Source organism: Stegostoma tigrinum, chromosome 12 (assembly GCF_030684315.1).
Source record: "Stegostoma tigrinum isolate sSteTig4 chromosome 12, sSteTig4.hap1, whole genome shotgun sequence".
Lineage (NCBI taxonomy): Eukaryota > Metazoa > Chordata > Chondrichthyes > Orectolobiformes > Stegostomatidae > Stegostoma > Stegostoma tigrinum.
The window spans coordinates 62,133,118-62,160,062 of NC_081365.1; the positions used below are offsets into that span (position 1 = coordinate 62,133,118).

Below are 26,945 nucleotides of genomic sequence, written 5' to 3' on the forward strand. Positions count from 1 at the left end.
ATCTACTGGGCCCCCACTGTCTACATTGCTTGTGATCTCTTTGTAGAATTCCAAAAGATTTGTCAAGCATGACCTGCCCTTCATGAACCCTGCCGCGTCTGCCCAATGGGACAATTTCTATTGAGTAATTTCTATCATTGGCAGATGATGGGAAATATTGTTCCACAATCATTGGTATTGGTGCCATTGTTGGCCACCAACATAAACAATTTAGACTTGGAAAATGGAAGTATTTCAAAATTTGTGGACTTTAGTATAATTAAGACAGAGAAGAGCAGTGATACAATACTGTAAGACTTGAATAAACTTGCAGAATGGTACTACGGGAAAGGAACTTCAAAATATAGAAAATTGTGCGGAAGTTCATTTTGATCCAAGGAAGAGGGCAGCCAACTAACTCTTTGAAAAATAAGTAATTAACTTGGTAAAGGATCAGAGAAATCTGATGGCTTTGTGAGGCAAATAATTAAAAGAAGCTAACAGTTTAAAAAGACACAAAGAAAGCAAACAAAGCATTGGGGGGCTTTCCAAAGGAACTGAATTAAGAAGGAGAGAAGTTACATTCAACTTGCAAAGAACCTTGGTTGGAACACACTTAGGAACAATGAATGTTTCTGGTCTCTACATTAGGAAAAAGCTATAGTCATGAAGGTACTGAGGAAAAAATGATTTCGTAGAATAATACCAAATGTGAGAGATCATGTCTAACGAGGGAAGATTGAACAAAGTGAGAATGATATCTCCAGGGAATTGACTGAGGGTGTGAACTATTAAATATCTCTAAGATAAAGGGTTTTATAAGGCAGACATGCATACTTGTGGGTCGCGCAAGAACAAGGGGTTATAAGAGAGTCACTAATAAATCTAACAAGAGGATTCCGATGACAGTTCTTTATCCAGAGGCTGGTTAAAATGTGCATGCTACCTCATCAAGTAATTGAGGTAAATAATGGAGAGACCTTTTGGAGAAGTTAGATAAGCAAGAGAGAGAAAGAAATAGAAGGATATGTTAGTTGGCTTAAATGAAGAAGGCTGTGTGGAGCTTTTGTGATTTGGATCGACCCATTAGATCAAAGGATATGACTCAGAGTCGTACATACATTATATTTATAATTTGGCATGATCAAAACAATGTTTCTACATTTTATAATGAGCTACTTTACAGTCATATATGTAGGAAAATATACAAGTACAGGCACCACTAATTGCTGCAACATTTCAGGCAGGGCAAGTTTTTTATATCAACAGTTTCCAAACTGATAGCATTACATTTCGTCTGTGCGCTAGACAGGATATTAAATCTGTTTGCACAGTTTCAGTTAGTCCCAATGAAGTTAAATTAATTACACAAATTGGAGGTGCTCTTATTCAGGTAGGAAACAGGAATATTGCTGCACTATTAAATCTATGCTGCAGCTCCAGATTTAAACCAGTAGAAAATCAATTGTTGCCTTCCAACTTCTTTCTTTCCACAATAATTATGATTCAGTGGAAAGAGATTTTATATTTTTTTTCCTGCAAGTAAAATGAATCAATACTCTTACTCATTGAAACCAGATAATAAAGCAGATTGACAGAAATTTACCTCTTGGGACTGACTCGCTGAAGTGGCTGTTCTTCAGGCTCAATTGCTGTCCCATAGAATTTATGGCACAGAAATGAGCCATTCGGTCCAACTAGTCTATGCCAGTTTTCTGATCCATATAACCCTCTTCCTACTTCATTTAATGCAATTCGCAAGCCTTTCCTTTTCTTTCTTACACGCTTATCTAGCTTTCACTTAATTGCTGCAATGCTATTTGCCTCAATTACACATAAATTCTGTGATATGTAATAGCAAGTCCCAAAGTCTAACAAGTTCCTGGGGTGTGAAATTACTCACAATTTTTTTTCTCTTGGATTTAGTGGCTCTCTTGTATTTATGTCTCATTAACAAGTCACTTTGCAATGGAGAGTTTATGATTTAATCTGATGCGCACATGAGTATATCTCGCAGCAGCTGTCGCTGGATAGTAAACAGGAGTTTGGTCTGATTTGTTCCTCTGTGGGGCCCTGAGGTGCTAAGTTTAGTCACACTGTGCCCACTTTTACCCACGCTCAGATCAGTGTCCACCCTTATCTGTGTATAGCTCAATTCCATTCTGGCGGGCGTTTCATAAACTGAACACAGCCATTAATGATTGAAATTTGACACTGCAAAGACAAACATTTACGTACCTTCCCTTTACATGTCAGTTCCTGCTGATGAAAATAGAGACGGGTGCTTTTTATAACATGCAAAGTAAATCACATTGGAAGCAATAATCACAAGAAGTCAAAGTGCAAAGGTTTGATTAATGCAGCAGTTCAGTTTATATGAGATGTCCAGTGCCTGAAACCTCCCAGTGTGCATATGGCCCATTTACTAATCAAAATGGCCAGGGATTCTAATATTGATTAAGGTACTTTCTTATTCATTCATGGGGTGAAAGCATGCCTGGCAAGGCCAGCAGTTATTGAGAAAGTGGTGTTGAGCTATCTTCTTGAACCATTCCAACTTTTATTGTGTAGGTACACTCACAGTGGTGTTAACAACGGGTGTTTCAGGATTTCCACCCAAGAACATTAAAGGTACATTGATATACTTGCAAGTCAAAACGGTGGGTGATTGGAGGGAACTTGTAGGTGGTGAGTCACTTGGAGATATCAAGAATTGCAGATACTAGAGTTAGAGTCAATACAGTGTGCAGCTGGAGGAGCACAACAGGTCAGACAGTGTCAGAGGAGCAGGTAAGTCAATATTTTGGGCCCAGACCCTTCATCAGGACTTGCCTAGTGAAGGGTCTAGGCTTGAAACGTTGACTTTCCTGCTCCTCTTATGCTGCCTGACCTGCTGTGTTCCTCCAGCTCCACACTGCATTAAATTTGTAGGTGGTGGTGTGATGCTCCTGCTGTGCTTGTTCTTTCAGATGGCAGACATCACGTGTTTGGTAAAAGCATGGTGAGTGGTTGTAATCTATTCTGTTGATGCAACAAACTGCTGCCAAAGTGCAGTGCTAGTGAAAGAAGTGAATATATAAGATAATGGATTGGGTGCCAGTCAATCGTGCTGCTTTGTCCAGGATGGTACTGAGTTTCTTGGATATTGTTGGAGCAGCACTCATTCAGATAACTGGATAATATTCGAATCTGACCTGTGCCTTGCACACAATGGGCAGGCGTAAGGGAGTCTGGTAGTGAGTTATTTAGTAAAGAATTCCCAGCATTTAATCTGCACTTGTAGCCATGATATTTGTGTAACTGGTCCAATTCAGTTTCTGATCAGTGGTACTCCCTAGGATGTTGATGGTTGGGCATTCTGCAGTGGAAATAATATTGAACAGGACATGGTCAGATCCTCTCTTGTTGAAGATGGTCATTGCCACGCACTTGTATAATGTGAATGTTACTTATCACTTAGCACAACAAGCTTAAATATTGTACAGGTTTTGCTGCACATGAACTGCTTCTATATCAAAGAAGTTACAAATGAGAATGAGCACTTTTCAGTCATTAACAAACATTTCCATTTTTGATCTTCCTCAGAGGGTAAGTTATTGATGAAGTACCTGGTGATGTCTAGGCCAACGACACTACCCTGAGGAACTCCTGTATCAATTTCCTGAGGTGACAGTTCTCCAACAATCACAATCTCCTTTTGTGATAGCTAGGTATGATTTTCACATGGACAGCTTTCCATTTGATTCCAATTGACTGCAGCTTTCCTTGGGTTCCTTTATTCTACAGTCAGTCAAACGTTGCCTGATGTCACGGACAGACAGTTTCACTCCTTTTGAATTCTGCTTATCCGTCCATAATTAGATTTAGTCTGTAATGAGTTCTGTGGTTGCGTGTCTCTGCAGAACGCAAACTGAGTTCTGCTGTCAATAGCACCTTCCATCACTTGCATGATACTTCTGAATAGATCGGTAATTGGTCAATTTCGATTTGTGGTGATTTTTGTGAACAGAGCATGCCTGGAAAATTTTCAGTGTGGTTGGGTGGGTGCCAGTGTTGTAGTTGAGCTGGAACAGCTTTATCAGGTGCATGGCTAGTTATGGAGCACCAGTCTTCAGTACTATTGCCAGGATATTGTCAGGGCCCAGAGCCTTTGCAGTTATCAGTGTACTCAGCTGTATCATCTGTCATCTGGATGAATTTAATTGGCTTAAAATTGGTATCTCTGATATTGCATATTTCTTGAAATGGCACAAGACTCCACAAGTGTTAAATTTCATCTGCATTGTTGTAGATTGTTCATTTAATTCTGAAGAAGCAATCAGACTCAGAAGGTAATGGTACACCATGGCACTTTAACTGAAAGAGGTATCTTATAAACATTTGATGCTGTGAAGAACAGCTTAAAAACCATGAATGAGAGTCTATACAAATGTCTTACTGAAGTTCCTTTTTGCAATTTTCACGGCAATTAAACTTATACAATTATTAGAATATATCATGAAAAGTTCCGGCGTGGATCTATCACATTTCCTTCCTGCCCCTATTTTATAATTGTAACAGCAATATATCGGTATGGAAGTCACAAGAATTTGTTGAATTATTATGATTTAATGTTTTACAATAATGCTAGAATAAAAAAAATGAAGTATTGTGGAGACAGTAATCTATTTCCCTGAATTGTGGAAAACTTTACCACCATTATTACTCACACTACTATGGGAGATCTCAAGTTCACAGCAATGAAGAACAGTGTTTCCCCCTGTGAAATGGCTTCCTGTTAACTATACAGAACAGATTGATGTTTTGAGATCAGTTCAACCAACCAGAGAAATATTGTCACTATAACTGCTGGTCAGAGGCGAGGGAAATTGCAGTCAGTATCTCAACTTCTGACTCCCTGAAACCTGTCTGCCATCTACAAATGACAAGTCATGATGGAATATTCCCCAACTGCCTGGATGACTGCAACTCCAACAACACTGAAGAACCTCAGTATTCGTTCAGGATAATGCTGCTCACTTGATTGGTACGCCCGCCACCATCTGAAACATTCACTCCCACCAAGCCTAATGAACAGTGGTGCCAAGTCTCATCCCAAACCCCTGACATCTACTATCTAGAAGGACAAAGTTAGCAGTCACATTGACTCACTATCACCTGCATGTTCTCCTCCAAGATACATACACTATATTGCTGTCCCTGAACTGTGTTGAGTTAAAAGCCAGGAACTCCCTTCCTAACAACACTGTGAATGTATCTACACACCATGAATTGCAGCAATTCAAGAAAGTGGCTCACCAACCACCTTCTCAAAGGCAATTAAGGGATAGACAATAAAAACAGTTAATGACACCCATATGCTGTGCATGTTTAGATGAAAAATTGAGTTGTGAATCTTCAGAATGTCAGACTGCTCAGAATAATCATCTTTCTGACAATTTTTGTGATATGTAACAACTCAACTGACTCCTAAACTAGACAAAATTATAAATTAGAGTAAAATTGTGGAAACTCTTTATTTGCATTAGCAAGAACAAGAGCTGGAAGGAATTTTTTTAGTAATCAAGAATTAAACTCAAGGCACACACCAGAGAACTGGAAATAGGGAGTGGACTGCAAACCAAGAAGAGATGAAAGAAATAGCGTCGAACTAGGCTGAAGAAAATGGCCTGAATTTTGCGATTAGAAATAAGGGTGAGATTAACAGCAGTCACTGATCGTCTCACCATTATTTAAGTGCAAATCAGACCAGCTGTAGCAAGTGCACTTGCACAGTTATACCCAAAAATCAGCAGCTGACTGTATAAATGCCTTGCTCCTCACAAACTAATGCCTGACTGACAGATTCAGCAATGTGACAAATTGCTGTACCGATAGCCACTAGTTATTTTCTGGGCACTCTCACCATCTGTTGTACTTACTCCCTCTCTTGTTTATCAACCAGATAAAAAACAACATTTTTCCAGCTCTGTGCAGTTCTGAAGAACACATTGGATTTAAAACATAAACTGTTTCTCTTTTCTCAGACATGGCCAGACCTACTGAGTTTGTGTAGCACTTTCTGTTTTATTACACAAGAATCCTGAATCTGAAGTATATGTAATCAAGCACAGAAGCATCATTTTATACATTTGTTGCTAGGTAAATGATAACCAGTTGATAACCTTTAACGTAATCAATTCCTGATTTATGTCATGTTAGATTACCTACAAACTCTCACACATAAAAGGAAACATTGTGCAAAATTGCAAATCTGACAGAATAGTTACCAAGAAATAACACACAAATGTGCAGAGACATGATCAGCTTAAAATAAAATGCATAGTTAATCAGTAAATATTACACTAGTTACTCCTGGCTAATATGCCTTTCAAGCAGGGATATGTTGTACTCACACACATCAATCAACAATGCTGAATTTATGCTGACAGGTTTTTAGCACAAATCTGATTTACTTAAATTATTAAAGATCAAGTTTATAACTGTGAAATAAAACCAAGGAGGTGCTGCTCTGTTGAACATGCCCGAGATAGATTCAGCAAACTGTAGTTCAGTTTAGCTAAACATTCTTTTCAAATTCTTCAAGGACAGTTTCAATGATGTTCTTATGCCAGATTATCAACAAAGTAGAGATTAATAAAGTCTGAAAGCCAAAATAAACTCACAGTCAGAAGGCATTAATTGCATTGTAGAACTTCTAAAAAGAAATAATTGCTTTGAAAGGTCAAGGACAGATGAATAATGAACTCAAGTGAACTGGCAATCACAGGAATTGCTGGGGGGAGTGGGGTGGTGATTAACTGAAAGGTATAAAGTGGAGGAAGACAGTAATTTCAGAACAGTGGAAATGGCAGTACTTACAAAGAAGGTACTTGCTTTAATGGACAGTATCTCCTTGATGGTGTTCATAAACAGGGTTATGAGGCCATCCATTTGTTTCATGCCTGCATGAGTTACAAGCTTGCTGGCAGGAGGTGTGCAATGGAAGGCACCCTTTGTGTCTTTCATCAAATTAAAGGCAGTGGGTGGGTACCTGAGGTTGGAGGTCCAATAGAAGAGGCTACAGGAATTTGAATGGACTACAGGAATATGAGATAAATACATTTGTGTATGGAAACCAAACAAAATGCCATCAATTACTCACAAACTCCATTTTTGTAATCTCAAAACTACCATGTTAATGCAAGAGTTGAAATTCACTATTTTGCATGTAGAGAGATGGTCTTTTTGCAGTTTGATTAAGATGGCTGCAAAAGCTTTAGTTACTTCAGGAAAACATCAAAAAAGGATGTATGTTAACACATTTTTAAGGAGAGCAAGAAAAAACATTGCTTTCTGGTGCCCACATAGAACCCTATATGGGTAAAGTTGTTGAACAAAATCTAATGGAATTCTGGGTTTTGCAGCAGTGGTATAGCATATAAAAGTTAAGACTGAATGGAGAATGTAAATCTATATAAAACTATATAATCTAGATAAAGTCAAAATTTGTGTGCTGAGTGAAGTTTTGTGCTCCAGCAAAGATGTTGAGGCAATATGAAGCTTGTTGCGCAGGTTCACTAGGAATGAGTTAAAAAAAACTGAGAATGCTTTTGAAAGAAGAGAGAAAATTATGGGATGATTTCGTGAAGTTGTTTCAGCGATGACAAAACAGCATACAGAAACAGAACCACCACTTCCATCATTCACTCCCTTTGTCATTGATGCTCAATGATCTACAAGATGCAATGCAGCAATTTACAAAGGCTCCTTCCAATAAGAACTTCCAAACCGATGACCTCTATCACCTAGACAGACAAGTGCAGCAAATGCATGAGAACACCACTAACTGTAAGTTCCCCTTCTGACCTGGAATGACATCATTACCGTTGGGTCAAAATCCTGGAATTCCCTCCCTAACTCAGGACGTCAATGCTGGGAAATGTAAAATCCCAATAAACCCACCTGGGGTGCACTGGGATGGTGTATGAGTTGCCAGAAAATCACACTATCCTGTTACTCCTGACAAATTATTAGATTCCATGCAGATTCAATTTTGTTCATCTCTTGTGCAAAGTCCTATTGAATGCTGTTTGGAAGTCCACATTGGTAAGATCCATAAACACTACCTAACCAACCAAGCTTTGGATCTCTCAAAAATTTCAATGAGATTAATCAAACCTGATCCATGTTTCACAGCTGATGTTGAATCTTTTTGATCAACTGCCCAAGTGCTCAGTTGTTCTGGCTCTGGTGACATATTCCAGCAGCTACTCACTGCCAGTTTCTGTCCTTACTCAAATTTCTATCAATGTTGTCTTTGTTCCTTTCATTCTATGAATACTGCCTTTTACCCTGTTGAGCACTTTTGTTTATTTGAACAAGTGGAGACATTGCCTTTCACAAATATTGTACTGGTTTTGTTGTGAGCAAATAACTCCTGTGTATTCTACTGTTTCTCTGTCTACTTCCTCATTCACCTGATGAAGGGGCTATGCTCTGAAAGCTCGTGATTTCAAATAAACCTGTTAGACTATAACCTGGTGTTGTGTGATTTCTGACAGTTTCCACCCCAATCCAATACCAGCACCTCCATATCAATTCCTCATCAGTATTTCAAACCAATTTAGTGTGGATAGTTTATTACTAACCTTCGGAAGTTTGGGTTGTATAGACTTGAAGCAATGATTTAAATTTCTGATTCAAAGTCTTTCCTTTCTCCTTCTCAAACTCAATCAAATTCAAACATTTAATGGTCACAATGTATAGGATCCTGCACACTGTCTGATCATTAACAACTGCTTCATTACTCATCAATAATTCTAGCAAGGCTGAGTGAGTCTACTGCTTGATTACTGCCCCTTACTGAAGCCCCTTCTGTTTGTGTTTACTGTGTATTTTTTCAATATTATTCCTTTCCAAAGTTATTCAGGTTGTAATCTGGACTCTACAATTTCTATTGTAGCCTTTTGTTTGAAGTGAATTTGTTTCTAACTCAAGATTTATTTTGTATTTCATTTATATTCACCCACAAATTACTCACAATTAGAAAAGAAGACTTTAATTCCATTTATTGATTAGTGAGTTTGATGGTATTTATTATGAGTGAAGGAAGGGAGGATAACTGAGTGCACATGTTTCTGCAGTTGCTTTGCCTCCACATATACCTGCATTGCTGCATTATTTTACACTTTAAAGGAATTGTGTGTGCTGGCAAGGCCAACATTTAGTGCTGACTGAGATAATGGTAGTGAGCCATCATCAGAACAGATCTGTGTAGGAAAGGTACACAGACAGTACAGACAGTGGTGTTAGGAAGGAACTTTCAGGTTACTGACCCAACAAAGATAACAAAGTGTGGAGCTGGATGAACACAGCAGGCCAAGCAGCATCTTAGGAGCACAAAAGCTGACGTTTCGGGCCTAGACCCTTCATCAGAAGAGCTTTTCTGATGAAGGGTCTAGGCCCAAAACATCAGCTTTTATGCTCCTAAGATGCTGCTTGGCCTGCTGTGTTCATCCAGCTCCACACTTTGTTATCTTGGATTCTCCATCATCTGCAGTTCCCATTATCACTGACCCAACAAAGGTGACCCTGAAGGGATGGGGAGATAGTTGCAAGTCAGGGTGGCATGTGGCTTGCAGGAAAACTCGCAGCTGGGGATATTCCAATTATTTGTTGCCCTTGTATTTTCATTTGGTGGACTCAGGGGTCTTAGAAGTTGTTTTGACATTAGATTGGTAAGGTACTGTGAGGTGTTTCTTGTAGACGGTAGATACAGCTATTACTGTGTGTTAGTGTAGGAGGGAGTGAGCACTTAAGGCAGTTGATGGATGGCCAATCAAATGGACTGCTCTGTCCTGAATGTGTTGGACTTTTTGAGTGTTATTGGAGCTGAATTTATACAGGAAAGTGTTGAATATTCCACTTGTGCATTGTAAATGAGAAGGTAATTTACTCACTCCAACATCCATAATGAAGAAGGCATTTGATATACTTGTCTTTATTGGATGGTGCATTGAGTGTAGGAGTTGGGAGGTCATATTGTGGCTGTACAGGACATTGGTTAAGCTATTTTTGGAATGATGTGTGCAATTCTGGTCTCCTTGCTGTAAGAAGAATGTTGTGAAACTTGAAAGTGTTCAGAAAATATTTATAAGGATGTTGCCAGGGTTGGAGGGTTTTAGTTTTAGGGAGAGGCTGAAGAGGCTGGGGCTATTTTCCCTGGGGGCTGAGAGGTGACCTATTGGAGGTTTATAAAATCATAGGAGGTATGAATAGGGTAAATAGGCCAGGTCTTTTCCGTGGGATATTTGTGAAGCCTCTACCTCTGGTTCACTGTTTAATTCTTCACCACCACTTGTGACTGGAAGTGGCAGGACTGCAGAACTTAGATCATATCTGTTGATTGTGTGGTCACTTAGCTCTGTTTATTGCATGCTTCTTCTCTATTTAGCATATGAGTAGTTGTGTGTTGTAGTTTTACCAGACTGACATCTGATTATTATATCTGTCTGGCACAGCTCCTAGCAAGTTCTCCTACACTATTCAGTGAATGAAGGCTGACCAATTTGCTTAATGGTAATGGCAGAATGAGGGATATACCAGCCATTAAGTTACGGACAGTAATTGAAAATACAATTCTGCCTTAAAAGTTGTCAGTGTTGAGTTTCTGCATTTTTGTGAATCCACCTGATCTGACGACGTGATACTGACACTCAACTGAACGCGAAGGATCCCAGCATGAAGATGAAAATTCGAGGATTGGGTGGTAGTCACTTCCATTATTGGAAAGTGGAATGTGTGAGAAGTGGCTTAGTGAGGGCGAGGTCAGGCAGGGTTTTTACGCTTACTGGTTTGCTTGCCACTTGCGCTAGGTCCAGACTGGAAAATACATTCTTCAAGATTTGGACAGTTCTGTCTGTACTGGTGCTGCTGAACATTTCTTTGTGACCAGCAACAAAAGCCCAACACAGAGTACGTTCAGTGCCCTTGCTATTCTTAGTGCATCTTTTAAATCTGTTCAACACTGAGGAAGATGGATTCATTAGCTGAGCGAGGATGGTAGGTGGCAATTAGCAGGAAGTTTCCTTACCACCCGATTGCTCCAATTCTATGAGAGTTCATAAAGTCTGATGAAATAAGAAACTTTGCCTGAAAAAATGTTGTTTGTGCGATTTCTTTAACATGTTTTCCCCATCATCTGAGCTGGTTGTCAATAAATGTTAATACTGTTCACTTCAGAGGCATGAATCAGAAGTAATCATATTACTTTTAGTTGCTACTGTTTGGTAATCACAGTAATGACTTGTTATGGTTTATAATCTCCACTCTGCAGAAAACAAAGATTTTGCCCTTTCAAATATTCTAAGCTGTGAAGCATGTTTTACTTCCTCTCTGCTTATGACATACACCAAAAGGACTTATTGCATCAGGAGGTCAATGTTTATTTGAACAACACAGCCAAGTCTTCGGGTGTGAAAGACATTTCCCTGTCCCAAATCATTGTTCCAAATTGAAATATGGGCCCTCTCTAATGTCAGTCAGTTTCCAGAATCTGACAAATAAGCAATGGTCCAGACCAATCAGCATATAATAATTATGCATTTCCAGTTTTTACTGAATAAAAATAACTGAGAAATTTGGGTCTTTTATATTATCACAACACATTTTGAAGAAAAGCAGTGTTAGAACCCCAGATGTACTAATCAATGGTGTGAAAACTAGTTGGTAGAAAATGAGGAAATCACAGCTTCAGCACAAATCATTGAAGAACACTTCAATGCGTCTCAGCAAACCTCCATCTGCTGAAGTGTGTTCTTCGTAAAAGTACAAAGAATGTTTCCCAAATGTACACTGTCTCAGGAAGTCCCATGAAAAACACTAGATGGCAACCTTATCACCTCTGACAAGAAATGTGTGCATTTTATAAAACATCCTTAATTAAATATCGCAGCAAAATTTACATGCTCACAATGATCATACAAACAATATAAACTCAAAATTAAGCAAGTTGCCTTCATCTTATGAATACTTGATTGTATTTAGCTACCTATTTGCACATCAGACAAATCTCATCAACAGGAATTACAGTCTCAGTTAGGAAGTCGGTGGCAGATAATTGTTTGCTTTGGTGCTCAATCTGCTCTGCTGAGAGATCTACAGTATCTACAGTATCCTCTGGCTGTTTTCCTCTTTTGAAAGCCTGATTAATCAAAACCAACAGTCAATATGGATCCAATTACCTATCTCTTGCTGTACAATGTTAAGCTTTCAAGCTATATAGAATCCCTACAGTGTGGAAACAGGCCATTCAGTCCAACAAGTCCACACTGACCCTCTGAAAAGCATTCCACCCAGACCCACCCTTTCCCTGTAACCTGACATTTCCCATGGCTAATGCACTTAACCTGCATATCCCTGGATACTATGGGTAATTTAGCACCCAACTTGCACAATTTTGGACTGTAGGAGGAAATCAGAGGACCTGGCAGAAACCCATGCAGACACGGGGAGAACATGCAAACTCCACAAAGTTGCCTGAGAGTGGAATTGAAGTCGGGTCCCTTGCCCTGTGAGGCAGCAGTGCTAGCTAAGCACTCAGCTACTGTGCCATGTTTCCTCTTTCATGGAAAGTTGCCAAGCAAGTTGAATGATAACGGTAAAAAGTACTAGTGAGATACCTGCTGCATGGGCCTTTTGGTAACCTCTAAGGACGAAAACGATTGGACATATGAGAGTCATAAATACAGAAGAAGAGATGTCACACAGCATGGAAACAGACCCTTTGGTCCAACTAGTCCACGCTGACTACAGTTCCAAGATAAACTAGTCCCAACTGCCTGCATTTGGCTCAATCCCTCCAAACTTTTCCCATTTGTTCACCACTTCCTCTGGCAGTTTGTTCCACACGTGAACCAGTTTCTGCATAAAAACGTCATCCCTCATGTCCGTTTTAGAACTTTCTTTTCACATTAAAAATGTGCCCTCTATTTTTGAATTCCCCTAACCTAGGGAAAAGACCGTTTGCTATTCACTTTATCTATGCCCCTCATGATTCTATAAACCTCCTCAAACTCCTACAATCCAGTGGGAAAAGTCTCAGCCCATGCATATATCTCAAACCATCCATTCCTGGCAACAGCCTGGTAAATCCTTTTTGAACCTTCTCCAGTTTAATAATATCCTTCCTATAGCTGGATGAACTGAACTGCACACAATACCCCAGCGGGGGCCTCACCAATGTCCTGTACAACCTCAACATGATGTCGCAGCTCCTATATTCAAAGGTCTGAGCAATGAAGACAAGCATGTTAAAAGCCTTCTTGACCACTCTGTCTTCCTATGATGCAAAATTCAAAGAATTATGGACCTGAACACCTCAGTCTCTCTGTTCGACAACCTGTTTCCTTTCAAGTTGATATAAATTGCTGCATCAATGCTCCTTAGTTAATTTTCTGTAAATATGTGACTTTTACCGAAAGGTCCAAAAGTGTTGTATCAAACAGCCTTCCCTCTCTTCCCCTAAATTTTCTGTCCTTCTGCAATTGAGGCAATTACTTCTGCTTGGTTATGATTGACAGATGTTAGCAGCCCTCTGGGACAAGGACAAAGTGGCCATTCATCAAGTTTATGTTTGACATGTTAGTGTTGGCAGGTTATTTGATCACGGGGAAGTGGGAGTGACATGACAGCTGAGCTCGATTCTGATCTCACCTCCCACACGAGCCTTCGAGAAGGAGTGTCAGGAACCTAGACTGTATTCCCTCCCTGGTAAACACAGGCTTAGCCCAACCCAAGTATCAAAACAGCTGAAATTGGCTAAACTCAACATATATTAGAGATCACCTCTTCCTAGGCTGGACAGCTCAGTTGCAGATTAAAGAGTGTATGTACCAGACAGCTTATGTAGGAGCACGATAACATGTGTGACATTCAGGATATGTCTCAGTAAGCAGATTTCAGTTGTTAAACGTAAAAATCTTTCTTGGAAATTGATACAATTACAAATGCCAATTTGACTGTTCACAGCAGATGGAATTTGGATGTGGGGTCTGAAAGGAATATTGAATCTTTCATCTTTGCATTTAACTTCAGCTCTTCACGTATTTTGATGAATATATTTTTCAGTCAAACATGGAGAAGGGAAGAGTTGCATTATTCTTGGCCCCAGAATGTCCTAAAACACTTAACAGCTTTTATTTGAACAGTAGTCATTGCTTTTAGGCAGCCAATCTGCTCAAAGATAGATCCCCAAAACAGTAACACAATGTTACTTTACAGATAGACCAGGGAGAACAGCCATGATTTATTTGAAAAAGGTAGAGCCATCAATTCGTCTATACCCACCTGTGAGGGTAGATGGTTGCTGAATTTAGCATCTCAACTGAAAAACGACACCTCTGACAGTGTAACAAGCCCTCAGCACTGGAACGAAATGTCAGATCTCTAGAGGGAGATTTGAACCCACAAGCTTCTTACTCAGAAGTGAGAATGTGACTACTGAGACACGGCTGACAGTTGTGAGCAAGTTGCATTTACATACTACTGAAGATCATCAGAATTTTGCACAGTGCTACACTTTTGGACCAAACGGTCTGTTTCCATGCTGTGTGACATCTCTTCTTCTGTATTTATGACTCTCATATGTCCAATCATTTCATGGCAACTTTCCATGAAAGAGGAAACATGGCACAGTAGCTGAGTGGTTAGCTAGCACTGCTGCCTCACAGGGCAAGGGACCCACACATTTTGGGTGTAAACATTTCAAACTTCAAAAATGTACACAGATCAAAACAATCAGCTGCCGACAACACATTTTCTTTGTGCTGCACTGTTCCTTTACATTGTTAAGGCAAAGCTAAAAATAAAATGAAAGATCTGCAGGGAGGATAGCAAAACAAAGTTAAATTATAGATACACTGTGAAAACAATTTCACAGAATGTTAATACTGAATTCCAGAAACTAAATCAATACTTTATTCAGTAACAATAACCGACAGTCAAAAATTCTAATAGTCATTCCTTTGACTTTTTTACTGCATTGTCTCTGCTTTAACCCCATAATATTCACGAAACAAATCAGTGTACCATGTTACTTACATCAGTACACACCATATTCACTGATCTCCAATACACTACGGAAACAAATTGGCAACTCTCAACATACCACTCGATGCAGCGCTCACAGCCAATGTTGCATGCTAATAGTTGTAAAGTAAAATGTCACTTAGAATCGGTAATGTCAGAAATATTAGTATTTGTGGGGGTGGTGGGGGGGGGGGGCGGTATGTGAGAATGAGGTCGAAAGTTTTATAATGTAGTTATAACACCACTATAATTTTGAAATGGAAATTAAACTGAGACAGAGTATCCATACCAGTGGTGAATGAAGACTATCTTTCAGAGGCAGCTTAAAGGTGGAACAGCATTTAGAAGGTTTGCCAGATACAATAGTTTTATCAAGCATATTGCTGATTTCTCCAAACTTTCAGTGATGGAACTATCCGTATTTTTATAGCAACTTTATTCCACATTGTTCCCTGCTATCAAGGTACTGCATCAAGAATTGCCGCTTCAGTCATTTTAATTTCACTGTTTGATTGATAAGAAACATCCTTTCCTGGTGTATAATTGCACATCTACTACTGAGAACAAGATTCCAAGCAAACAAAGCTTTCTTTTATCGCATTTAGCTTCACGGATTCATGTCAGTTTTACGCTCATTAAAGCAAGTGGCTCGATCAATGTTGCTCTCTACACTCGAAACAAACCGCAGCGAATATTCACTCCCATAACTCACATGGAATTGCCCTTAGAAAGGTTGTCAAACAATTTTATTTAATCTCAATGCATATATTACTTACTTATTGTCATGGAAAATTAAAGACAGTGCTATAATGTAGATTTCCTATTCAGATTACGAACAATGGCCGTTTACAGTTCAATAGAAGTCAGTGGAGATGTTTTGTCTGCCATTTAATCTCAATTTTAAACCCATTTGAAAACATTGCAGATGTGCAACTTGTTACTATTTCAATGAATCTATCCTCACAGGAAAACTACATGGAATATGCGTTACTTCTCGCTACTAAGGTTACATAAATTTAGGATATCAGAGCTTTGTGAATTACGACAGAAAGTTGTACAAACATAAGCCATCTGTTGCGCTGCTCTTTAGTTTAAAACAGGCCAATGCATAAGAAGTCCGAGTCAGAGTTACTCTCTGGGAATTCCACCTATAATAATGTTCTCATATAGATATTCTATTCCCAAAAAAAATTGTAACAGTATAAAAACAGATTAATTGTATCCTTTAGAAATGACAAAGCAGAGCAGGAATGGCAATGTTAAAAGACATTGCAATTATTCAATATTTAAAGACAAAAATAATATTAAATTATGTTTTCTGGTGTCAAACATTGAATAATAATTTTGAACCTTCGACCAATCCATTATTCTGGAAGTGAAAGGTAAGTGGCTGTGCAAGGTGGAGGCCTCAATGTAATTGTGTGTTCTTTGAATTCATGGAGCAGGATGGCTTCAAATTTGATTAATACATTCAGCTGAACAGCTAAACTCCAATTACATAAGCTAGGCATGCTGCATTTAGGCTGTATTCTCTGTTGAAAATACAGGAGCTTCTGTGCTTAATTGCAACCCTGTGAACAAGGAATATGACTGGGGCATTTGGGCTTTCAAATCTGCCCCACCATTCAATAAAATCATAGTTGATCTAATTTTAATCTAAACTCTCCATTCCTGCCTAGCCATAATAATCTTTCATCCGAAATAATGGAAACTGCAGATGCTGGAGAATCCAAGATAACAAAGTGTGAAGCTGGATGAACACAGCAGGTCTAGCAGCATCTCAGGAGCACAAAAGCTGGTGTTTTGGGCCTAGACCCTTCATCAGCTCTCTGATGAAGGGTCTAGGCCCGAAACGTCAGCTTTTGTGCTCCTGAGATGCTGCTTCGCCTGCTGTGTTCATCCAGCTTCACACTTCGTTATCTATAATCTTTCATCCCTTTGGTAATCAAGAATCAATTTGCTTCTGCCTTAAAAATGTTTAAAAATTCTGCACCCACTGTCTTTTAGGAAGGGAATTCCAAACACACAAACCTCTGAGACAAAATAATGTTTCCTCATCCATGTCTTAAATGGATGACCCATTATTTTTAAGCTGTGAGTTTAATTCTCCCACGAGAGGAAACATCCTTTTCACTTCCACTTAGCCCAGAGCCCTCAGGACCTTACATGTTTCATTTAAGTCATCTGTTACTGTTGTAAACTTCAGAGGATACAGGCTCAGCCTGTCCAGCTTTTCCACATAAGGCAATCTGTTGATTCTGGATATTAGTTCAGTAAATCGTCTCTGAACCACTCCCAATGCATTAATATCTTTGTGTTGGTACAGTGACCAGTATTTTACACAATACTCCAGATACAATTGCACGCATATCATGTATCACAGAGGCAAAACCTCCTTACTCAAACATTTAATTCCCCTCATTAAAAAAACAGAATATTCTATTTGCATTCCTGATTACTTGCTGTACCTGCATGCTAACCATCTTTGAATCATGCACTAGGTCACCCAGATTGCTGCATCTCAGAGCTGTGCAATCTTTCACCTTTCAGATTTTTTTTATTTCTGCCAAATTGGGCCATTTCACATTTTCCCACATTTGTATCCCATTTGCCAGATCTATGCTCATTGACTCAGCCTATCTATATTCCTTTGTAGGCTTCCTATGTCCTCTTCATAACTCACTTTTCTACCTATCTTTGTATCATCAGCAAACTTGGCATTTGTAGCTTTGGTCCCTTCATCCAAATCATTTACAAAAATTATAACAACTCAAGGCCAGAGCATTGACCTCTGTGGCATACCACTCATGGCAACCTGCAAGCCTGAAAAAGACTCAATTATTCCTACTCCCTGTTCCCCGTTAGCCAGCTTATCTTCTACTATGCCAACATGTTATGCCCTATATGAACAGCTCTTATTTTCTGCAATAGCATCTGATGTGGCAGTTTATCAAATGCCTTCTGCAAATCTAAGTAAAATTTGTGCACTGGTTCCCTTTTGTCGACAGCACAAGTTACTTGTTCAAAGAACTCTGGTAACGTAGTTAAACATGATTTCCTTTTGACCAAACCCTATTGCCTCTGTCTGATTAGCTTCAACTTATCCTTAACAGGTGCAAAATTGGGGGGGGTTGGTTGAAAACACAACAACACTACTGTTGTAAAATTGTGATGGTGGTGAGGCACAGAGTTGTAAATATGATGATCGGCCAGCAAAAGTGGTTAGTACTGCTGCCTCACAGCGCAAGGGACCCGGGTTTGATTCCAGCCTCGGTTGACTGTCTGTGTGGAGTTTGCACATTCTCCCTGTGTCTGTGTGGGTTTCCTCCAGGTGCTCTGGTTTCCTCCCAAAGTCCAAAGATGTGCAGGGTAGGTGGATTGGCCGTGCTAAATTGTCCGCAGTGCCCAGGGATGTTTAGGTTAGGTGGGTTAGACATGGGGAGATACAAGGGTAGGGGAATGGGTCTGGGTAGGATGCTCTTCAGAGGGGCAGCGTGGATTTGTGGGCCAAATGGCCATAAGTACATGCTGTTTGATTTACGCTGTTAAATCATAGAATCCCTACAATGCGGATTGAGGCCATTCAGCCCATTGCACTGGCCATCTGAAGAGCACTCTACCCAGTCCCAGCTCCCCCTATACGATCCCCATAATCCTGCATTTCCCATGGCTAAACTGCACATCCCTGGGCAGTATGGGCAACTTAGCATGGCCAATTCACCTGCCCTGCACATCTTTGGACCAGAGGAGCCAGAGAAAACCCATGCAAGCACGGGGAGTACGTGCAAACTCCAAGCAGAGAGTCATCCAAGGGTGGAATCAAACCCAGGTCCCTAGTGCTGTGAGGCAACAGTGCTAAACACTGAGCCAATGTGTTCTGTCACTCACTTTGTACAAAGAGCACCTGGTCATTAGTGTCCTTGTTATTTTTAAGAGCTTGATGGATTTTCACACTAACTGCTCATTAACTTCACTGCAAGTAGATAAATCTGCTGGTTAGAAGCATAGGTGCCCTTCTGATATTTTCTTCCTGCAATGAGGTATGATCTCCAAAATCCAATTAATTAAATAGTGGCATTGAAATTGTTTCTTTTTACAGATTTTAATGTGTCAAATGTTTATTTTCCTAAATTTTCCTTCCTGTCTTTTCTCTCTTGCTCTTAATCAAATCATTCTTTCCTTTTACTTCTCTTTTTGGACTTGATTTTGCTGCTTCTTGTGTGTTCTTCTATTTCCTTCTCTGTCTTTAAATCTCTTTGTTTAACGAGATAAACAATTGGTCCATCATGTGCCGAGTTCCAGATGCCTGTTGTTTTTTGTTACATTATCATTAGACTTGCAGCATGTTATGTCACAAACCACTAAAGTGTACCTGAAATTGTCAAACTTATTGTATATGCTGTCAGACACCCTGCTCCAGCAAAGTCTGGTCCAAGGTATTAAAAGAAAACAATATTTATAGAGAAATGGGTGCGGTGTAACTTCAGACTGTAATTTTTCTGTTGTGGTATGTTAGCACGTTGAACAAAGCAGAAGAAGCATTAAGACCACCAGATTGGAACACTGCAGTAAACACATCAGGAAGAGGAAATAACAGCCTGAGCAAGAAATAGATTAACTTTGAGAATCAGAATTGTCTGACTTTCTCAGGGAATGAATGAGTACACCGTATCTTCATACAGGCAAGTTCAATAGCACTTCAAAGCAAGCAAAGTTTTATCTCTGCAGAGGTGCTGTCACCGCACAGTTGAGAACATGGAGAATGAACATGGCAGTTCTATCTGGAACTTGTTTGAGCTAATCTGGTGCACTGTATTTACAATGCCAGAGTAGACTGCCACACTTAGGTTTTAAACAGTTCAAGGGGTTTTTCACAATACTTCATTGAGGCTTTTGTTACTTGAAGTTCATTGAGTTTTAATTGCAGACCATCTTGGCTAAATTCAGCTCAACAAATTTATCATTTAATTCATCCTTCAAATCCTCATTCAACCATTTTACTTTTTGTGACCGATGCTTGTGTTGTCACCACTTTACATCTTTCATTGGCTAACTCATCCTTCATGCGTGAAAATTGGTTCTCTACATGCCTAATTTCATTTTAATAGAGTCTAATTCCTGATGATGCCTTTTATACTTTGACATTTCTGATATTAATTTCTCGTTGTCCTTTGTTTGTTGTTTCTTCACTTTATCATGCCCAGTCTTACAAGTTTGGGCTCCAGCTACCCCTAAATCATTACATCTTTCACCACAATTGGCTCACTTGAATTTCTTGGGGCTGCCAATAATTTTATCCCTGCTAAATATAAATGCCAGCCCTTCAATAAGTAAAATTTCCACAAAAATAATTCAGTTTATCGTATTAATTTGGAAAATAAATGTTCCTATTATTTTATTATTCCAATTCAAACAACTTTTTAAAAATGCTTTGTCTACTGGCAAGGAAAACACACTGGCTTTATAAGATTACTTTATCCTTCATGTTATTCCTTCTATTAACTATAGCAACTTCTCTAAAGTCATGTAACCCACACTTTTCTTCAGCCAATTCATGACTTCTGATTTCTTTCTGTTTTGAAGTCCTTATTCTTACTTTATCTTTTTCATCCCTCACCAGCTCTGTCTCCAGAATTCAGGTTTAAACAGTTGCCCTTCTTTCTCAAGATCAATTTTTCTCAACTCTTTTTCCTTTTCCAGTCACGCTCCTTCAACTGCTATTACTTCCGATTACATCTGGTTTCTTCATCGCTGCTTTTAATTCTTTGGCTTTTCTGCCAGTGCTATTAGTCTAGCCTTGGTTATTTTGCCAAAGCACTCACAGATCAGTCTTCTCTCGAAGAAGAAGAAGGATGTTACAACTGGCAAAGCCACTTTGGTTTTTGATACACATAGTGAAATTCATGATGAAACTCTCACCAGCCTAAGTCTCAAAACCCAGCAAAACAGTGGGGGAAAATGACAGAAAAGTTGGTTTTAACGCCACCTGGCCAATGGAAACTAGGCTGTTAAAATCTTCCAGTTGCTTACCACATGCTCGTGAGTCACCAACTGAGATTTTCCATATTAGCTTCTGAATGGTAAGTCACTTGGCCAAAACTCACAATTATGCACTTAGAACTGATTGATGACACTGGGCCCTGACTATAATTTAAAGTTCAGCCAGACCTGAAAAGGTGCCAGGCTTCTATTCTGGCAAAATGAAAATGTGCAAGAGGTAATTGTGGAAATTTCTGGTGAGGGGCCTGAAAGAATGTTAGTGTTCCCTAAGGCCCAAGCTTTGTCTGCCTCAACCCTGCTTCTCATAGGTTCTACATAACCTTTCTGGAATTCTATTCTCCTCACTTAGCCTAGAGTCAGTAGGAAATGGATTATTAATAAATTATGAAAAGAGCTGAAATATTCCAAGCCTCATGCCTGCAGGAAAAGTGATTTCTCAAACTTGACTGCCACATGCCAACAAGAACACAGAGTTAAAGCTGAGGCCAAGGTGTCATTTGCTTGGGATGTAAAGTGTTTCATTTTTATTCAACAACTACCCCCACCACTAGCTTCGTCTCAACTGTGCTGCTTCTTGTGAAACAGTTTCAGTAGATGTTTGCATCCTTCTGACATCTCACTGAAATGGGTGGTCATTCTCTCAGAAGGCGGACACTGAGCCTTCTTAGGAGACTTTATCACTCAAAGTATTTGGTTGGAAGTTCAGACGTGTCCAGGCATGCAATTTATACAATGAATACAATGCAGAGCGAGGAACCATAGTGACTGCCACCTTCCCTAGGGGCAAGGATCAGTGGCTATACTCCAGTTGCTGCCACATTGGAGTTCATCAATCCAACACTTTTCCAGGAATTAAATTTTGAACTTTCCAGCCTGTGTAGCTGAAGCTATAATCAAATTGGTATTCAGTCAGGCAGGATAGAAACTCCATCACCTTCCTGACTCCTCCTGGTCAGGCTGAAGGTGGAAAGGGTGAATGGGTGGCTTTCCTGCCCGGAGGCTAACTGAGTAGCCACTTGAGGGCCAGTTAAGTGCCTTTCCCTGCCAACAGATGTAGAAAAATAGATATACTGTTTGTATTCAACCAGCAAACTGCTATTAGGGAAGACTGCCCAGCGAATCCCTCATCAATTTTGCCTGAGGCCTAGGGGGCCCTAGTATTCGGGTACTTTCTGCTCTTTCGAGGGATTTGGTGTTGGGAGAATGGGAGTTCTGGAAAGCCACACTCCTGCAATTTCTTTCAAAGGTCTCTTCTCTCCACAGCCACCTCCTGTTGCTCGATCCTGCCCAAACTCACCTCTCTCCAGAGATTTATCAGCTATCCATCCAGCAGGAATGACAATACAGCTGTCACTGCCGGGACTGCAGAGTTACAGGTCTCTGATTGGTTTGCAGCTCCTGGGACTGGGGAGCTGCCTGGGACGTAAATAAATGGAATTTCCATTACTGCCCAAGTGCAACAGTGCAGCTCTTCTAGAAGAAAACTGTGAGAGGTTCAAACCTGTTTTCCAGCTGGTGACAGGCCCAACCTCCCACTGCTAGTGTCAACATTAAAAATTGCCCATTACCTGATCCTATTTTCAACATAAACGGCTCTTTTCATATTGGCAGCACTTTAAGAGATGGAACCTTGGTGGTTCAATTGGTTAAGGCATTGCCCAATTTACATCAAACCTGACCAATCAGGAAGATCACCAGGCATAATCCATGACTGGTCTAAGCCCATGTATAGATATTATGACTGGGCTCTGGGCACTTTTGATGTAAGAGGCTTGGCAAGTATTCGAGTGCAACATAATGACTATTCATACTGTTTACAAAGTCATAGTGTCATGTTTTAACCATGAGCTCTTCCCTCAGGTACTACTATCAGATATTCTGACATCTTTGCTAATGCACTCTCACTATGATCAGGGCAGCCATTTACCCTTTATGCTACAGGAACATACTTGCTATTACAAAAAAAAATCTACTTCTCCAGTCATCACAGTCAGAACAGCATTTTTTTTGAATTTTGAGGTGTTGAGGACATAATTCATAGATCAATTCCCAACATTGGAATAGCCCATTGATTCCCTCAGTGTAAGCAAACGTATGATGAATAGTCAAAGAATGGAAGGACAACCAGTGTGTGTGTATTAGTACGCAACTTGAGTCGGTGCTTTCATTGGAGGGGGAGAAATGAAGAAAACTGGTTGAATGAAGAAACAAATATGCTTGCATTGTTAACTTCACCTCATTTATCAACCTGTTGCTGATGCATTTGTCAATGAAAGTAGTGTCGACTGTACAATCCTTAAGGAGCTGAAGTATCACCTTCACGTGTCGTGGGGTATAACTACAGTGGATCGATTCAGGATTTCAGGACTCCCAGGTTACATCTGCAGTTCTTCTGATGCATTTCATCATTTTCAGAATTTCTAGTTTGTGGTCTCCAGCCGCCTCCTCTTCACCATGGACACGCAATCCCTTTACACGTCCATTGCCCATCAGGATGGTCTCAGCACGCTCTGCTTCTTCCTGGAAAAAAAGACCTGAATTGTCCCCGTCCACCATCACCCTTCTCCATTTGGCCGAGCTCACCCTCACTTTGACCAACATTTCCTTTAACTCCCCTCCATTTTCTTCATGTCAAAGGCGTCACCATGGGTTTCGTAGAACATTTCCTTGTTTCAGTTCAACCTGGGGTCCAACGTGCAATTCTTTCTCCAGCACATCGACAACATCATTGGTGCTGGTTCCTGCTTTCATCTGGAATTGGAAGAAAGTATAAATTTCACTTCCAATTTCCACCCTGCACCTGGTCTCCTCCATTCCCTTCCTCAACATCACTGTTTCTATTTCTGGGGATAAACTGGCCACTGATATCCATTATAAACTTACCAACTTCCATGGTTACCTTGATTATACATCCTCACACTCTGCTCTCTGTCAAGACTCCATTCCATTCTCCCAGTTTCTCCGTCTTTGTTGCATTCATTCTCATAACGCCACCTTCTGCAGGGTGGCTCATAAAAGTCCACCTTTATGCCTGAATTGAAGATTCCCTGCCACTGCAGTTGACAGGACCCTCGGCTGGGTCTGACACCTTTCGTGACTTGAGCCCTTACCCCTTCTTTTCCCTCCCACAACATTGATAAGGTTCTCCTTGTTCTCACTTTACACCCCACCAACATCTACATCCAAAGGATCAACAACTGCCACTTTTGCCACCTCCAGCAGGATGCCACAACCAGACACATATACACCTCCCCTCCTTTGTCGGCATTCTGTAGAGACTGCTCCCTCTGGAACATCCTGGTCCACTCCTCCTCCACTCTGAGCACCTTCCCGAACCCCCATGGCACTCTTGCAAACAACTGCAAAATGTGTTTCGCTTCTCTAGTAACCTCCTCCCTCCTCATTATTCAAGGCCCAGGTGAAGCAGTGACTTATCTAAACTTCACTCAGTCTAATCTACCATATTCACTGCTCATAATGCCGTTCTCCTTTAGACTGGGAGACAAAATACAGACCGGATGATCACTTTGCGGAACACCAACATTCTGTCTGTAAAAATGACCGCGTGCTTCCAGTTGCCTGCCACTTCAACGCACCACCCTGTTCCGTGGCCAAAATCTCTGTGTCAGGTTGGTGCATCCTTCCAGCGAAGCTCAGCACAAGCTGGAAGAACAGCATTTTATATTCTGCTTGAGGGCCTCGCTGCCTTATGAATCAATAATGAGTTCAACAATTTTAGTGCCTGAACACCTTCTTCCATGTCCTTTACACCTCTAGCCCTGTCATGGCATTGTCTGTTTTCATTACATTATGTCCCCATTACTTATGGTCCCCTTGAGCAGCTCTTCTTTCTCCCTGGCTTACCATTATCTATCCCTTTGTCGACCTCTCCACCTGTCGCTTACTCCTATATCAAGGCCCTAGTCAGAGTTTGTATGTTTGCAGTCAGTAACTCAACTCCTTGTCTCCAAAACCTTTTCACCATCCAAGTCAGATGTGTGCTGAGATGCTCTCCACTTGCCTAGATAACAGCATTTCCAATGATATTCAAGAAAATTCACCACATCCAGAATGAAGCTGCCAAACCTCCACAGTGTAAACACTCATTTCCTCTACCATCAGTGCATATCACACTCCTTTCTAAGCCATACATTATATTGTAAGTTTCTATTAGATCTCCCCTCAACCTTCTAAGCTCTAATGAATACAATCCCAGGATCCTCAGCCGTTCATCGTATGTTAAACCTACCATTCCAGGGATCATCCATGTGAATCTCCACTGGACACGCCCCAGCGCCAATATGACCTTCCTGAGGTGTGGGGCCCTGCAGCAACTTGCAAAGGTTTCTGCTGCAGTACATCCTAAATCCTCAACTTTTCTCATCCAGAACAGGGAACATCATCGCCTGCAAGGTGCCCTCAAAGTCATACATGATGTGAATCGAAAATCCACTGTCGCTGGGTCAAAGCTCCTGTGGCTCCACCCTTAACAGTACTATGGGCGGCTCTTTGTCACATTGACTGAAGCTTTTTCCTGGGGTAGAAAGGTCAACTAGAAGAGGGCACAGGTTTGAGGTGAGAGGGGGAAAGTTTAGGGGAGAAGTGTAGAGAAAGTTTTTCACACAGAGGGTCGTGGGTGCCTGGAATGCACTATCAATGGAGGTATTAGACGCAGGCATGGTATCAATGTTGAAGACACATATTGATAGAGACATGAATGGGAGGCAAACACAGGAATAGAAAAGGTAATGGGTAATAAGTAGCTGGTCTAGGATTAGGTAAATATAATAACCCCACACCAGCAGGGGAAATCGCAATAAAATGGAGTATGGATTGGAAAATGTTTACAGCAGAGCCGTACCAGTTCTCAAAGGTGTTTCAGGTGGTTATAACTTAAGGGAAAAGCTACTCAGACAGAGGACATGAACAGGTCGTCTAACTAGCGAAAAAGTATAAGGGCCAGATTTCGGTGCAAGCTTAGTGGGCCGAAGGGCCTGTTCTCCGCTGTATTGTTTTTGTGCTATATGGGTCAGTTTTGTTCAGTTGGCTGAATGGTTGGTTTGCCAAGCAATGGGGTGCCAATAGCGTTGGTTCAATTCCTGTCACTGGCTATCTTACCATGAAGGACCCTCCTTCTCAACCTCTCCCCTCGCCCGAGGTTATGGTCGCTTTAAGTTAAATCACTACCAGTAGCCTCTCTCCAATGAGAGCATAGCCCTATGAACTGGTGAGACACTGGTGATACAATACTGAACACTTGTTCTTTGTTCCTAATTCAAGAAGGCCATTCTCAAGGGAAATTAGGAATGGACGACATCGCCAAGCCAGTGGCAATCACATCACTTTTGTGAATAAGAAAAATCAGCACAAAGTCAAGTGAATTTCTTTCTTTAACTATACAGACACTACACTCTGTAACAAGGAATTCTCCTGTACACCACACAATATCAGCTGACTTGTTGAAATTAGTTCATATGATTCAGATTTTTCAAGAAACAAAGCATTCTGTTTGCTCTGAATAGCGTTCATGTTAACTCCCTTGACTTGCAATCATTAAACGTAGCATTGATGTAGAGTCTGGAACAAACAGGCAGTTATTCTGGGTTTGAGATGATCTCCTCCAAGCGAGGATTCTCAAACAATATGTTTTTGAGGCTGTTAATAGCCTGGTAAATATTAACAAACCCACACCAGCAGACAGAATCACGATAAAATGGAGTGCGGATTGAAAAACGTTTACAGCAAAACAATACGAGTTCTCAAAAGGTCTTTCTGGTGGCTATAACACAAGGAACTAGCTACTCAGACAGAAGACATGAACAGAACATCTAACTTGCTAATTACTTCTGGTTTTAAATCATAGACTTGTTAGATTTTTTTTAGGAAAACAGAACTAA

At 40.4% G+C, this 26,945-nt stretch overlaps 1 protein-coding gene across 7 annotated transcripts in view; it reads right to left on the reverse strand.

Moving 5' to 3' along the window:
* cnksr2a (connector enhancer of kinase suppressor of Ras 2a) overlaps positions 1–26,945 on the reverse strand; it is a 473,904-nt gene that overhangs the window by 25,265 nt on the left and 421,694 nt on the right. Inside the window, exon 23 of one of the 7 annotated variants that reach the window (XM_048541092.2) lies at positions 23,738–23,799. The exons of the other annotated variants lie outside the window; for them this stretch is intronic. Within the exon in view, the coding sequence (XP_048397049.2) occupies positions 23,774–23,799 (26 nt within the window). The 3' untranslated portion in view covers positions 23,738–23,773. Of the gene's footprint in view, positions 1–23,737; positions 23,800–26,945 lie in introns of those variants that run through there. 7 annotated transcript variants of the gene reach the window in all.